At 40.6% G+C, this 14,276-nt stretch overlaps 1 protein-coding gene across 12 annotated transcripts in view; it reads left to right on the forward strand.

The window, feature by feature from the left end:
• Nucleotides 1-14,276, forward strand: part of CHD2 (chromodomain helicase DNA binding protein 2) — a 166,416-nt gene that overhangs the window by 96,356 nt on the left and 55,784 nt on the right. For all 12 annotated transcript variants that reach the window (XM_078326852.1, XM_078326854.1, XM_078326855.1 and 9 more), the window contains 7 exons: nucleotides 1,633-1,771; nucleotides 1,930-2,080; nucleotides 3,175-3,297; nucleotides 4,821-4,949; nucleotides 6,183-6,323; nucleotides 8,927-9,061; nucleotides 14,077-14,255. In XM_078326852.1, coding sequence (XP_078182978.1) covers nucleotides 1,633-1,771; nucleotides 1,930-2,080; nucleotides 3,175-3,297; nucleotides 4,821-4,949; nucleotides 6,183-6,323; nucleotides 8,927-9,061; nucleotides 14,077-14,255 — 997 coding nt within the window. The remainder of the gene's footprint in view (nucleotides 1-1,632; nucleotides 1,772-1,929; nucleotides 2,081-3,174; nucleotides 3,298-4,820; nucleotides 4,950-6,182; nucleotides 6,324-8,926; nucleotides 9,062-14,076; nucleotides 14,256-14,276) is intronic.

Genomic DNA, 14,276 nt, shown 5'->3' on the forward strand with positions numbered 1-14,276 from the left:
CCTGTGAGTGTTGTTCCCTTCCCTGTGCCTGAGTGTTCTCATTGTTCATCACCTGCCTATCAATTTAATTTTTTTAATTATGTAAAAACACTTAACATGGTTCAAAGTTACAACTATAAAACAAGGTACATTTGGAGCATCTTGTTTTCATTTTTGTTCCCCAGCTTTCTTTTCTTACTCCTTAATAGGTCACTGTTTCTGTCAGTTGTAAGTTTATCTTTCCATTGTTTCTCTTTAAAATTTATGTGTGTGCACTGGGGTCTGTTGGAAGGAATAGGGGAGGAACAGTGGGGGGTGGGGAGTTGGGGAGAGATAGCATGGGGAGAAATGCCAGATATAGGTGAAGGGGAGGAAGGCAGCAAATCACACTGCCACGCGTGTACCTATGCAACTATCTTGCATGTTCTTCACATGTACCCCAAAACCTAAAATGCAATAAAAAAAGTGCGTGTGTGTGTGTGTGTGTGTGTGTGTGTATTTTCCTTTTGATACAGAAGAGAACATACTCAGTTTTGCACCTGCTTATTTGAAATTCAGCAGTGAGATAAATTAATATCATTATGTAGAGATCATCCTCTTTCTTTTTACAGTTGCAAAGCATTCTATCATGTAGATAGATGTCAGTTCACACTTTTCCCCTCGTATTTAATATTGGGTTGTTTTTGGTCGTTCGTTATTATAAAGAAGGCCACAATGAATAATGATTTAGTGAATAATACCATTTCATACCTCTGCCAACGTATCTTTGGGATAGATTTCTAGAAGTGGGATTGCTGGGTCCTGGGAAAATAGATATGTACTTTGCATCAGTATTGCCACATTCTTCTGCATAAGTCTGGTGCCATTTACTTGGTCACCAGCAATGTTTGTTGGTACCTGTTTACAGGCATCACAAACAGAGTATGTTAAACGTTTGTTTTTTTGCCAGTTTGATGGATGAGACATGGTATTTTTTCTTTTAATGAACAAGAACGTACATCTTTGTTCTGTAAAGCGTCTATTCATATATTCTGCCCATTATCTATTGAAAGGAGTTTTCCTCTCACAAACAGGTAGTATTATCTCATGGATTTCCATTTGGACTTGGGTTGGGGTTTCATTTTTACTTCTGTGATCGTTTTAATTTGAAATTTGGATTAGGGTAGCTTTGCAATGCCACGACTGGTTCATCATTCCACATGTTTAGGTAAGAGCTCAAGCTCATGTTTCTTAAGCTCATGTTGTGAAGATCAAGTTCATTTTTAAAATACTTGAGAGTTGTTTGACCTCCGCTAGTGGGATGGGTAGGAAAACAAAAAGAGAAAACTTCAGCACTAATATTATACCCTCAAAATCTTCTTTTGTTAACTTTTTAAATTTTAGAAACAAAGTAGTATAAAACAAACAGGAAGATTAAAATATAACTATAAACATCTGCGACTTTAAAAAATTCCAAATCTTAAAAAACAATGTGCAAAGGTTATTTTACAGACATTCATTGAGAAAAAATTTGTCTTACAGATTATATATTTGAAATAACGATAAACCAGAGATATATTCAGAGAGACTAAGAGGTCAGGGTTCATTGATACACGTTCTCTGTGGACCTTCAGCGGGTTTTCATTTAACTAATGTGAAATTGGTATTCTTTAGGAAAAGGACCAGGGAAAAGGAGAGGTCCAACAATCAAGATATCTGGAGTTCAAGTTAATGTGAAATCCATTATCCAACATGAAGAAGAGTTTGAGATGCTGCATAAATCTATTCCTGTGGATCCCGAAGAAAAAAAAAAGTGAGTGTATTTTGTGTAGATGCTTAGGTGGTCGCACCATAAGAAAATAGATTCGAAGTTAGACTTTGTGTAGTTACATAGTGTTTTTACTGTCTCTTCTTAAACATACGAAAAAAGGCCCCTCTTCTAATGTCTTGCTGTGTTTAAACTTCCTTTAGATACTGCTTAACCTGTCGTGTCAAAGCTGCACATTTTGATGTAGAGTGGGGGGTAGAAGATGATTCTCGCCTATTGCTGGGAATTTATGAACATGGCTATGGAAACTGGGAGTTAATTAAAACAGATCCAGAGCTTAAATTAACTGACAAAGTAAGTAACTCTACCATGTTAGAAGTTTCTAGAAGATTTGTTGTGCAATATTTTTATATCGATTACTTATTTCTAACTATTTTTGAGGGGGCATCAAATTAGAAATTAGTATAGTCATTCTCCTTGGAAATACTTCCATCTTTAGTGGACTGTGGCACTGTTTCACAGATGAAGACAAAGGAAAAAGACAATAGCCAGGCGAAATTTTGGGGAAATTATAGGAGAAATCTTAAAATTCTGTTACTTAAGGTCAGATTTCATTACAAGAAATACCCAGGTAAGTTTGTTAATGATAAAAGCATTCCTTGGCCTTAGTTATTGGCCCTTTGTTTAAAAGTACATTTGAAACAACCACATTTCAGTTCCTCACATAAAGATTGAATGTCACCTTGGTATTCTTTGTAATGGAATTAAACATTGGCTGTTCTTCTCCCACAAAACCGAGCCTCCCACCATATCTGTTGCAAGTACAAGGCCATGGGTGGAGCCGTAAGCAAGGAACACTGACTGGCTCAGATTTTAGTAGGATTTGCTCCACATTGTGCTCCTGGCACATTCAACGGTGCTCATCCCATCTGGGTTTTAGGAGGGTGACAGCACCCTGCCTTAAGCACTGAGACCAGATTCAGTCTGCCAAGAGGCCCAGTTGTTGTAGCAAGGAACAGATCATGTCCTGGCTTAGCTCAGTGCTCTCCGGCAATGCTCTAAGAAGCATTTTCAATCTAAAACGAAGCTTTAACCTAGCTCCAGGGATTCCCTGCTCCTGGAAGGAGGAAATCCACGACGGCTGGGATGCTCTAGCAGATGAAGCCACAAGCCCCTCCTACCTGAGTTGTTCTACCCTGTTAACAGCACAGGTAGGAGCCATTGGGAGAGCTGGATTTCTCCATCCCATTTTGTAAAATGAGAACGGCTCGTGAGGGATTTTCAGTGACTGGGAGCCATGGACATGAGATAGGATTTGAGGCTTTATCTGTATTTTGGGTGGTTGGGGAGGGAAAGGACTGTGCTCAGTTCTTGTTGTCTCTGTTTATCCTGATCCACTAACCAGGATGTGGGTGGTGTCGGGTGCTTCTCTTCCTTTCTTGTTGAAGATTCTGCCAGTGGAGACAGATAAAAAGCCTCAGGGGAAGCAGCTACAGACCCGAGCGGACTACTTGCTGAAGCTGCTCAGAAAGGGTCTGGAGAAGAAGGGGACTGTGACAGGTGGGGAAGAGGTGAGTACTCTGCTAGCTGGGTGTTCTTCAGGGGCCTGAGGCTCCTACCCTGCAGAATTAGGTAGGAAGAGAGAGGCCCTCTCTGGGCACTGCACAGAATGTCGCCTTCTCATGGGCAGATGTTTTTGAGGTTCCAGTAATGATTGCTTAGTTGGTAATAATAGAAATACTCATTTAAGACCATAACATCTTGGCAACTTTCTCACAAACCCTTTCTTCTGAAATGTTGCCTCAAAATAATCCTCTTAGCCCCCCAGTCCCACTATTCCACACGTGCAATTATTGTTTCTTTATCCTGCTTTCTCAGTTTTGGAACATAGTTCCAGTTCCTGCATTGAATACCTATGGGTTTGCCTATTGTTATATCTAACTCCGTGATACTTGTACTAATGGATCCCAGAGATAAAATCAACAGTTGGAATCCACAGTTAATTCAGAAACCAGAACTTACTTGCTGCGTGTAATTCCAATAAAATTCTCAGTGAACTCACCTGAGCTTTGTCTTCTTTTATTTCCCCAATTTATAATTTTAGTTCAGGCCCAGAAAGATGGAATCCCAGTTAAGAAATGCAAGTTGCACCCTGTCCCAGCAGCCTGTGTGTGCTCGTTCTTTAAGTACTCTTGCAGCGCTGGCATTGATATCAATTTCCTTGTATTATTATAAGCAAAGCATATTTTAGGGGAAAAAACCCGTAGTCTCACATCTCATTTTTTTCAAGTAATAGTGTTGTAAGTCTCATTCTTCATATCATATGTTGAGTATGCAATATATTATGTGTTAGACTCTGGAAAGGCAGATTAGATCATATTTGATTAGGCAAGTAAACAGTATTTTAACCTTTTCCTTATTATATATAACTTGCTTTCAGGTTTTTAAATGTTATTATTATGTCTTTAATATATTATCTTTATTTTTATCTTTGTACACAGAGTAATTTTTCTTTTCTTTTTTTAAAAATGTATCTCTAGGATGGATTCTCAAAATATGGAATCAGTAGGTTTAAGGAATATGGATATTTTGGCTGGTGAGGTGGCTCACGCCTGGAATCCCAGCACTTTGGGAGGCAGTGGGTGGACCACCTGAGATCAGGAGTTTGAAACCAGCCTGGCCAACATGGCAAAAACATCTCTACTAAAGATACAAAAAGATTAGCCAGGTGTGCTGGCACACGCCTGTAGTGTCAGTTAGCTACTAGGGAGGCTGAGGCAGGAGAATCGCTTAAACCCAGGAGGCAGAGGTTGCAATGAGGTGAGATGGCACCACTACACTCCAGCCTGGGTGACAGAGCAAGGTGGGAAGAAAAGGAATATGGATATTCTAATGTGGTATAGGCTATGCATAAGGCCTACAGGTTCTTGGTTTGGTTTGGTCTTATAAAATGAGTTGCCGTCTTTTGATTTCTTTGCAGTTTTCTTGTCTGAACTATATGGCCGCTACTGCTTTAAAGAGTCATCATGTTGTTTGGTTTTGCTTTTGAGGGTCTTGATTTGTAGTTTAATCTTCATTCTCTCTCCTTTTCCAGACCAAATTAAAGAAGCGGAAGCCTCGGGTAAAGAAGGAAAACAAAGTGCCCAGGCTGAAAGAGGAGCATGGAGTTGAGCTTCCGTCTCCCAGGCATTCAGATAACCCATCAGAAGAGGGAGAAGTCAAGGTATGAAGTGGGGTTTCGGTTGAGGGTTATTTATCTATTTTAGCAATAGTTACTCTGCCAGCTGGAATAGAATCATCTGAAGAGTGTTTGATTTACAAGTAGATTAAATGGAGATAGAATGTGTAAGTTTTTGTTTAATCTGTCAGAGAGGAATATAGTTTGTCAGCAACTGCAAATTTGTACATAATGGAAGTAAATGAAGGGGACTCTGAATATTTTAATGGTAAATGGCAATTGACAGATAGCCTCATTCTTGGGAATGAGCGGGAGTGGTCAGGACTGTGGTTAACCAGGGACCTCATGCCTGATGTAAAGGGGGCAGCTGCTATGGAGTTCCCTTAACAAAATTCCCGAGGTCAGGTTTGGCTTGCCAGCGGGTAACCTCTGGTCTAAATAAAGTGAATAGTAAATTGATATCACTTAGTGTGTGCTATTTCAGGTACAACTTTACGGGATTTCTGAAAGTGTAATTGTACTTGGAGATTAGCTCCAAGAGGATCAGCATTGGGTACAGGAACTAGTGTGGATTTGAGTCATACGTACGTACGTACATACATACATACATTTATTTATTTATGTGTTAGGTTTTTGAGACAGAGTCTCGCTCTTCTGCCCAGAATAGAGTGTACTGGTGTGACGTTGGCTCACTGCAGCCTCCACCTCCTGGATTCAAGCACTTCTCCTGCCTCGGCTTCCTGAGTAGCTGGGATTACAGGCACCCACCACCACGCCCGGCTAATTTTTTATTTTTAGAAAGATGAGGTTTTACCACATAGGCTGGGCTGGTCTCAAACTCCTGACTTCAGAAGATCCGCCTGCCCCAGCCTCCCAAAGTGCTGGAATTAAAAGCGTGAGCCGCTGCACCTGGCCATTCCATACATAAATTTAAATACTAGCAACCTGATGAGTTACTAGCTTACTGTATACAGGAATATAATCTCTTTGGTACTCAGTTTCCGTCTGTGAAATGAGGATGATGAAACATGTTGAAGGGTTGCGTTGAGAATTAAATGAAAGGTTATCAGTAAAAAGCTTCTACCTCTACAGTTTTAACTGGTAATTAATTACTAGAAAGTTTAGACTTGTCTGAGTTCCTTGAGGCTATTTGTTTGAAAACAACCTTTTAAGTATAGATAGTGATGAACCACTGGGAGCAGTGCTGCTTTCTCTAGAAAGTACATAAGTAGGTATAAAATTGGTAGCAAAAGCTCATAGCCGTATTTTGTTTTCTAGGATGATGGCTTGGAAAAAAGTCCAATGAAAAAAAAACAGAAGAAGAAAGAGAACAAGGAGAACAAAGAGAAACAAATGAGTTCTAGGAAAGACAAAGAAGGGGACAAGGAAAGGAAGAAGTCGAAAGATAAGAAAGAGAAGGTAATGGTGCCCTCCTATTCATGGAGACATCCACAGCCTTTGCGGATCCCCTTTTAGATTTAGAAGTAGAATGAGACTTGAGGGCCCTGGAATCAGCATCTTGTGATGGGTATGTCTGAAAAAGATGGGTGGGACTGTTGATGGGATGGATACCTGCACCTGTCCTCGCAGAGACAGGTGAACCTGCAAGTTTGGGGTGTTCTTTAAAAAAGAAGGCCTTTACCTGGTCTTTATTATATATTTCAGGGGGAGTGTTTGAATGAGATAGGACAGGTGAGAGAAATCTGCATTTACATGTAAATACAAAATATGTTCTCAGATTCATATTAGAGGGCACAATCCAAAAGTGAATTTGAATACTTGAAGAGTTTGAGTCAAAAACAAATATAAGCAGGAGTTACTGGAATATGAATGGAAGACAAGCCTAGCTGTTATAACCTTTACATTATGGGTTTTATGAAGCTCATTCTAAACCACAGAATTTGGTACAGTGTTGCAATGTCTGTTGACTTCTGATAGTAGTATTTACAATTAATCCTTAATCATTGCCAAAACAAAAACAACTGCTGAAATTCTTTTTTTTTTTGAGACGGAGTTTTACTCCCGTTACCCAGGCTGGAGTGCAATGGCGCGATCTTGGCTCACCGCAACCTCCGCCTCCTGGGTTCAGGCAATTCTCCTGCCTCAGCCTCCTGAGTAGCTGGGATTACAGGCACGCGCCTCCATGCCCAGCTAATTTTTGCATTTTTAGTAGAGACGGGGTTTCACCATGTTGACCAGGATGGTCTCGATCTCTTGACCTCGTGATCCACCCGTCTTGGCCTCCCAAAGTGCTGGGATTACAGGCTTGAGCCACCGCGCCAACTGCTGAAATTCTAACATCCAGTGCTAACTCTAGTAGATTTCTTGATGAGTGCCTTTGAAACTTTTATTTCAAAATTTTTATCTTTGAAATTTTATACTATTAAATATAAAATAAACATATTTAAGTACAAATATAAAAATCAGATTAGGCTGTTTGGGTAGTCTTTTCTCCTCTCTAAGCAGTATATCACAACTTTCCAAGTGAATAAATGTTAAAATCATTTTTACAGCCTTGGCAATATAGGGAGACCTCATCTCTGCAAAATAAAAACAATAATCTCGCTGGGCATGGTGGCATGTGCCTGTGGACCCAGGTGCTTGGGAGGCAGAGGTGAGAGGATTCTTAGGCCCAGGAGCTTGAGGCTGCAGTGAGCTGTCGGCGTGTCACACTGCACTCCAGCCTGGGCAACACAGCATGACCTTGTCTCAAAAAATAATAATAAATTATTTTTAGTAGTTGGGGAGGATTCTGTTTAGCTGTAACATGTTAGAAGCAATTTGAATTTCCCATTTTGAAATACTTTCTAATTTTTGGTGTTAAGAAACCCTACTGTGACAAGTAACCTGTGCGTTTGTGCTCCCACAGAAAGACATTCTTAAAGTAAAATAGTAAAAAAATAAAAACACAAAGAACAGTTTTAGCAAACATCTGTTTATCCACCTCCAGGTGTCACAACTGTTGTTAACATTTTTTCATGTTATACTTTAAGTGGCTTTTTTTGGCCGGGGGAGGTGGGGGGGATTGCTGATATCTTTTGTATTTCATTAACATGTGACTGATACTGTTCAAACTGCCCCCCTGTTCCTTTTCCCTGATTTTATTACTCTTCCTCTGTTCTCCCCATGACCACTGCTGTGAAGTGGGTTAGAAACCTTACTATTCATGTTTTTATATTTTTAGTACATATTATAGTATATATCCATATAACTATTAAAAAAGCATACTGTATGCTTAAAAATGTACATGAAGTCATTTTATATATCCTTCTGCAACCTTTCCTTCAATATAATTGTCAGATTTTTTTTTTTTTTGGTGGAGGGAGACGCTCTTTTGTCAGGCTGGAGTGCAGTGGCACGATCTCAGCTCACTCCAACCTCTGCCTCCTGGGTTCAAGTGGTTCCCCTGCCTCAGCCTCCCTAGTAGCTGGGACTACAGGTGCGTGCCACCACACCTGGCTAAATTTTTGTATTTTGGTAGAGATGGAGTTTCACCATGTTGGCCAGGATGGTCTCGATCTCCTGACCTCGTGATCCGCCTACCTTGGCCTCCCAAAGTGCTGGGATTATAGGCGTGAGCCACCATGCCTGGCCAATTTTGAGATTTATATAGATTTCATTTACAATAATTTAGTTAATACAAATTCCTAGATCAAAGGGTATGCTATTAATAAAAATTGCTATATGATACTCTAGAAGAGTTCTGCCAGTTTACAATCTTAACCTTTTGATGACATTTCTGTGCATTTTATGGATGAAGGAGTAGAAGCTCCAAATTAGCGCTGATGTAACTGAAGTTATAATTGGGTACATTTAGAGATGGAATTGGGAATAATGTATGCCTAAGCTGCCAGTCAGATAGGGCTGTCTTCATGATGTTTCAGGATTTTATTTTACTTTTTAAAAAATAAACTGAGACCATCATATTTACCCACTGTAATAACACATCATAGGTAAGAAATCCAAATTGCATGGTAGGATTGCACAAATGACAATGACTCCTTGTAACTCTTTTTTAAAAGCCTAAAAGTGGTGATGCCAAATCTTCGAGTAAATCAAAGCGATCTCAGGGTCCTGTCCATATTACAGCAGGAAGTGAACCTGTCCCCATTGGAGAGGATGAGGATGATGATCTGGACCAGGAGACATTCAGCATAGTAAGTCTTGGAACTGGGCGATGCCAGTGTCTGCAGCCACAGTGCCTGTTGTGGCTCTGCCTTTTATAGGTCCAGCCAGAGCTTCAGTTGAGCTAAGCAGTGGTACATTACTTTGGAAACTCGTTCTTGCAATATCTGAAGACCACGTGCTCTTAAACAGGCTGGCAGGAAGAGATTTTCATGTCTTCTGTTGAGGGAGAGGTTTAAGGAGTATATTTCATGTCTTGTGCTCTTAGTTAAGAGCGGCTATAAGGGCCCTTAGAGGCATTTGGGAAAGAGAAGTGTTCACGGAGCAAATATTTATTGAATGTTATCTGCGTTCCAGCCCCCAGAGTTACCATGTTGAATAGATAACCGTTTCTATCCTTGTAAACTGTACATTTGAGTAGGGGAGTTCGATAACTACACAAATCATGTTGGCGCTCCTGTGACAGGGCTCTGGAGGAGAGAGTGCATACTGTCGAGATCCTGTGAGAAGGGGATTTGACCTAGTCAGGGGATGCCAGGAGGGCTTGTTGAAGACAGTGATGTTTGAGTTGGGTTCTGAAGGAAGAATAAAAGGTAACAGGAGAAGAGGGGAGGACAAGGCGGTGGGGAGTGAGTGCATGGACCAGGTCTTGCACAGGACTGGATGGGGGCCAGTGTGTCCTCAAGGCCCCTCTGCCCCTTGCTGGAGCTGCAAGTATAGATTTCAGTGTGCCCCCTCCCTTCCACACCTCCCTGGTCTCTGCTCTCTGTACTTCCACAAATCAGTTCACTCAGACAGCTTATTCAGGCTGAAAGAAAAAGCTGCCTTCTTCCCAACTTCAAAATACTCCTGTCCTGTGACAGCAAAGGACCCTGTTAGCCCTGTCCTATAACCGCTCTCTTTTGGCCTCTTTCTCTGAGTTCTGTAAACCTGTATGCATATGTATATAGATACTGTCTCCTATAACCCCTCTCTTTTGGCCTTTCTCTGAGTTCTGTAACCTGTATGCATATGTATGTAGATACTGTTTCCTGTAACCTCTCTCTTTTGACTTCTCTGAGTTCTCTAAACATACACACATATGTATATAGATACTGTTTTCTTTGCACTTCTCAGTCTTCTTAAGTCTCTTTTGCCTGTGAGCTCTGAGGACAAGTATTATGTTTTATATAAAGCCCATTTATGCTAGAAGTAGATCAATATGTGAGTATATTGAATAAATAAGCTAATTACATAGCTAGCTAACCAATCTGTTTTGTAGTCTTATCTGACTGTAAGAGCAAATGGTATCTAATGTTCTGTGGTAATATGACATTTAGAAAATGCTCTTACAAGTGACTAATTTAATCCTGTTTTTATATTATGAAATCTTTAAAGGATGTAGAGGAATTTCAGAGATGTAATAGGCGTTGATAAATACACCATGAAGCTTTGTCAAATCTGAATTTTTTAAGACTCAGAATATAAAGTTGAATCCTTTGGTGTTCCTCCCTCTCAACCTGTGCTCTTTCTTTCTTTCTTACCTCGCAGACATAACTGATTCTGAATTCAATTTTTACGCTTATGTGTGGTTCTAGAGTTCTACTGCTTATGTCTGTAAAGATAATAGCTCACATAAATAGCTAGTCACTGTTCTTGTGCTTTATATATGTTTTTCCACAACAATCCTGTGATGTAGGTTATTGTTTCCATTGTATATATTTAAAAATAAAGTAAAGAGAGTTAAGTGATTTGCTCTGTGTCACACAGCTGAGGCAGAGAACACAGTTTTGACCCAGGCAGTTTGGTGTGAGAGCTTGGGTCCGTAACCATTGTGCTACGTAGCCTCTCACGTACAAACAGCATAGAGGATTGATTTCCATGTCTTAAAACTGTAATTGGCATACTTGGGTATCCTGTAACTTGCTGTTACTCTCTTAGCAGTCACATCTTTGAGATTTATATATGTTAATAATAATTGCCCTTATTTAAATTTCATGTTATTTCACAATTTATTCTTTTTTTTTTGTTTTTCTGTTCTTTTGTTTTGTTTTGTTTTTGAGACAAAGTCTCACTCTGTTGCTCAGGCTGGAGTGCAGTGGCGCAATTTCAGCTCACTGCAACCTCCGCCTCCTGGATTCTCCTGTCTCAGCCTCTCAAGTAGCTGGGATTATAGGTGCACACCCCCAAGCCCAGCTAATTTTTTAATTTTTAGTAGAGACAGGGTTTCACCATGTTGGCCTGGCTAGTCTCAAACTCCTGACCTCAGGTGATCCACCCACCTCGGCCTCCCAAAGTGCTGGGATTACAGGCATGAGCCACTGTGCCTGGCCATAATTTATTCCTTCTTGTGTTGGTGGACATCAGGATTGTTCCAAATATTTGCTACTGCACATAGGCTGCAGTTAAATGACTGCACATATTTTCTTGTACCACACAAGTGAGAGCTTCTCTAGAGGGTATGGCTGGAGTGAAAGTGCTAGGTCATTCATTAGGTGTGCACATCTGCCAGTTTATTAGATAGCTGGGTTACTCTTGAAAGCAGTTGTAGAGATTGCATTAATTTTAGCAATGAATTCAGGTTCCAGTTGCTTACCAGCCTTAGAAACAGTTGTTAATTTGTCAGTTAACGGTTGGTAATTTTTGCTAATCTGAGAGCTATGAAACACTGAAGGTCATTGGATATTTATTTTTGTATTTTAGTAGTCATTCATGTTCCCTGTGATTGCCTATTCAGTTATTCAAAATTGACCTATTTTGAAAATTTGTATTTCTTACTTTTTCTGTAGGAATTCTTTTTTACATTCTTAATACTAATGTTTTATTTTTTATAGTCATTCCAGGTGTCTTTTAGTTTTTGGTATATTTTAAATTTTATGTCCTTTATTTATTTATTTATTGCATTTTAGGTTTTGGGGTACATGTGAAGAATATGAAAGATAGTCGCATAGGTACACATGTGGCAGTGTGACTTGCTGCCTTCCTCCCCTTCACCTATATCTGGCATTTCTCTCCCTGCTATCTCTCCCAACTCCCCACCCTCCTCCGCCCCTCGCCCATTCCCCGCAACAGACCCCAGTGTGTAGTACTCCCCTCCCTGTGTCCATGTGTTCTCATTGTTCATCACCCGCCTATGAGTGAGAACATGCGGTATTTCATTTTCTGTTCTCGTGTCAGTTTGCTGAGAGTGATGGTCTCCAGGTTCATCCATGTCACTACAAAGGACACGAACTCATCGTTTTTGATGGCTGCATAATATTCCATGGTGTATATGTGCCACATTTTCCCAGTCCAGTCTATCATTGATGGGCATTTGGGTTGGTTCCAGGTCTTTGCTATTGTAAACAGTGCTGCAGTGAACATTCGTGTGCATGTGTCCTTATAGTAGAACGATTTATAGTCCTTTGGATATATACCCAGTAATGGGATTGCTGGGTCCAATGGATTTATGTCCTTTTTTAAAACTGAGGTATAACACTGAAAAAGGCACAGATTGTAAATACATAGCTGTGGAAATGACCACAAAGTGATGGAAGTTTGTAGAGTTTTCATTATTGTAAAATTTCATGACCACGTGTCTGACTTAGTTCGTTGTGCCAGATGCTCAGTGGCTGACAAACGTGTCCTGCACCATTCTGTGCAATTTTCCTGAATTATACCAAGGTAATTTTCTCTAAGTTGTCAGTTTTACCTTTATGAAATTTCTTGTTTGTGGATATTGAATTTTGGATATTGGTCCCTAATTCTGTCTTTTAAAGTTTTCAATTTCTGCTTTTTACTCTACTTTCTGGGAGATTCCTTCAACTTTGTTTCACTTTATTCCCAAGGTATCTTCTCTCCATGCTCTTGAATGTCTTTCTACTTCTCTGTTTTCCATCGTTCATGGTACATACTTTGCTTGATGACTCTGCTGATCCTCGGTTATCAGCTCATATTTAGGAGTCGGGGACTAAACGTCTTTGAAAGTTTTCACTACAGGGTGATCTAGTGGAAACTTCCAGTGGATAGTCAGCGTCCTTTGGTTTTTCCTGTGGAGTGGTCACATTTTGTGAAGAATGCCCCGGTGGTCTTACTCTCCGGAGGGAGAAGGCCTGGCTCTTCCATTCTGGAATCTGAGAGACAGAAGACTTGGGTGGTGGCTTATCCTGTGTGAATGTGCTGACGTGCTCACATAATCCTGTTTTCAGTGTGGTCGGCTTGCCCCGCATCTGTGCCTCTGCGCCTCTGCAGTCTAGCTCAGAGGTTCTTTTATCCTTTTCTGGAGAATAAGTCCTTACATTTGTTGCTGTATGGAATTAGAGATCTGTGTATCTTATGGATCTGGGTATCTGTTATTTCTTAAGCAGTTTTTAAACTGCTCCTCATTTTAGCCCTCGTCCCTACTTCTGAAGACACCCGGCATTTGGGGGGAATTTTGCCGTGTCAGGTTAGTTCTTGGCTCTCTTCACTCCTGGCTTTGGATTTCATTTTCTCAGGTCTGTCTGGTCATTTTCCATGCTGCCAATATTTTGTTGCTGTTGTTCTCTCTCTTGTTTTCTCTGTCTTTGTGGGCTGGTCTTTTTTAAGGACAGTCCCTTTACCATTGTTTTAGTGGGATTGGGGAGGCAGAGAAAAAAGATTCTTGTCTGTTTACCATCTTTATCTAGAAGCCTTTCTCTTGCTTTCTTTCAAGCCTAAAGGATTTGTAAATATTTTATCCTTTATTTTTAGACAGTTTGTGGTGGGAGAATTTCAGGTTAGGTCTATAATATGGCTTCCTATTGGATCTTAAAAATGGGCATGTAGGCATATCATGCTCCTCTTGCAGCTGAGGAAGCAGTATTCAGAGAGGTTAAGTAAGGCGTGAAGAGTTATCACAGAACTCTGAGCAATGGGGCTGGCACTGCACCCTCAGGGTTTTCTGACTTCAATACTTAACACTTGTTCCACCGCACTAGCTTTACCCACCCTTCCTCTAGCAACTGAATGGCATGGGGTGGGCCATGTTTTCATTGAGGGCACAGTGAGCAAAGGACCAGACTTATTTTCTGCCGATTGTTTATGTCTTTACTCTGTTGTCCTCTTGCAGTGTAAGGAGAGGATGAGGCCTGTGAAAAAGGCACTGAAACAGCTGGACAAACCTGACAAGGGGCTCAACGTGCAAGAACAGCTGGAACACACCCGGAACTGCCTACTGAAAATCGGAGACCGAATAGCCGAGTGCCTTAAAGCCTACTCAGATCAGGAGCACATTAAACTCTGGAGGAGGTAACCGCTTAGGCCTCGTCT

The sequence above is a fragment of the Callithrix jacchus genome, chromosome 6, assembly GCF_049354715.1.
Source record: "Callithrix jacchus isolate 240 chromosome 6, calJac240_pri, whole genome shotgun sequence".
Classification (NCBI taxonomy): Eukaryota; Metazoa; Chordata; class Mammalia; order Primates; family Cebidae; genus Callithrix; species Callithrix jacchus.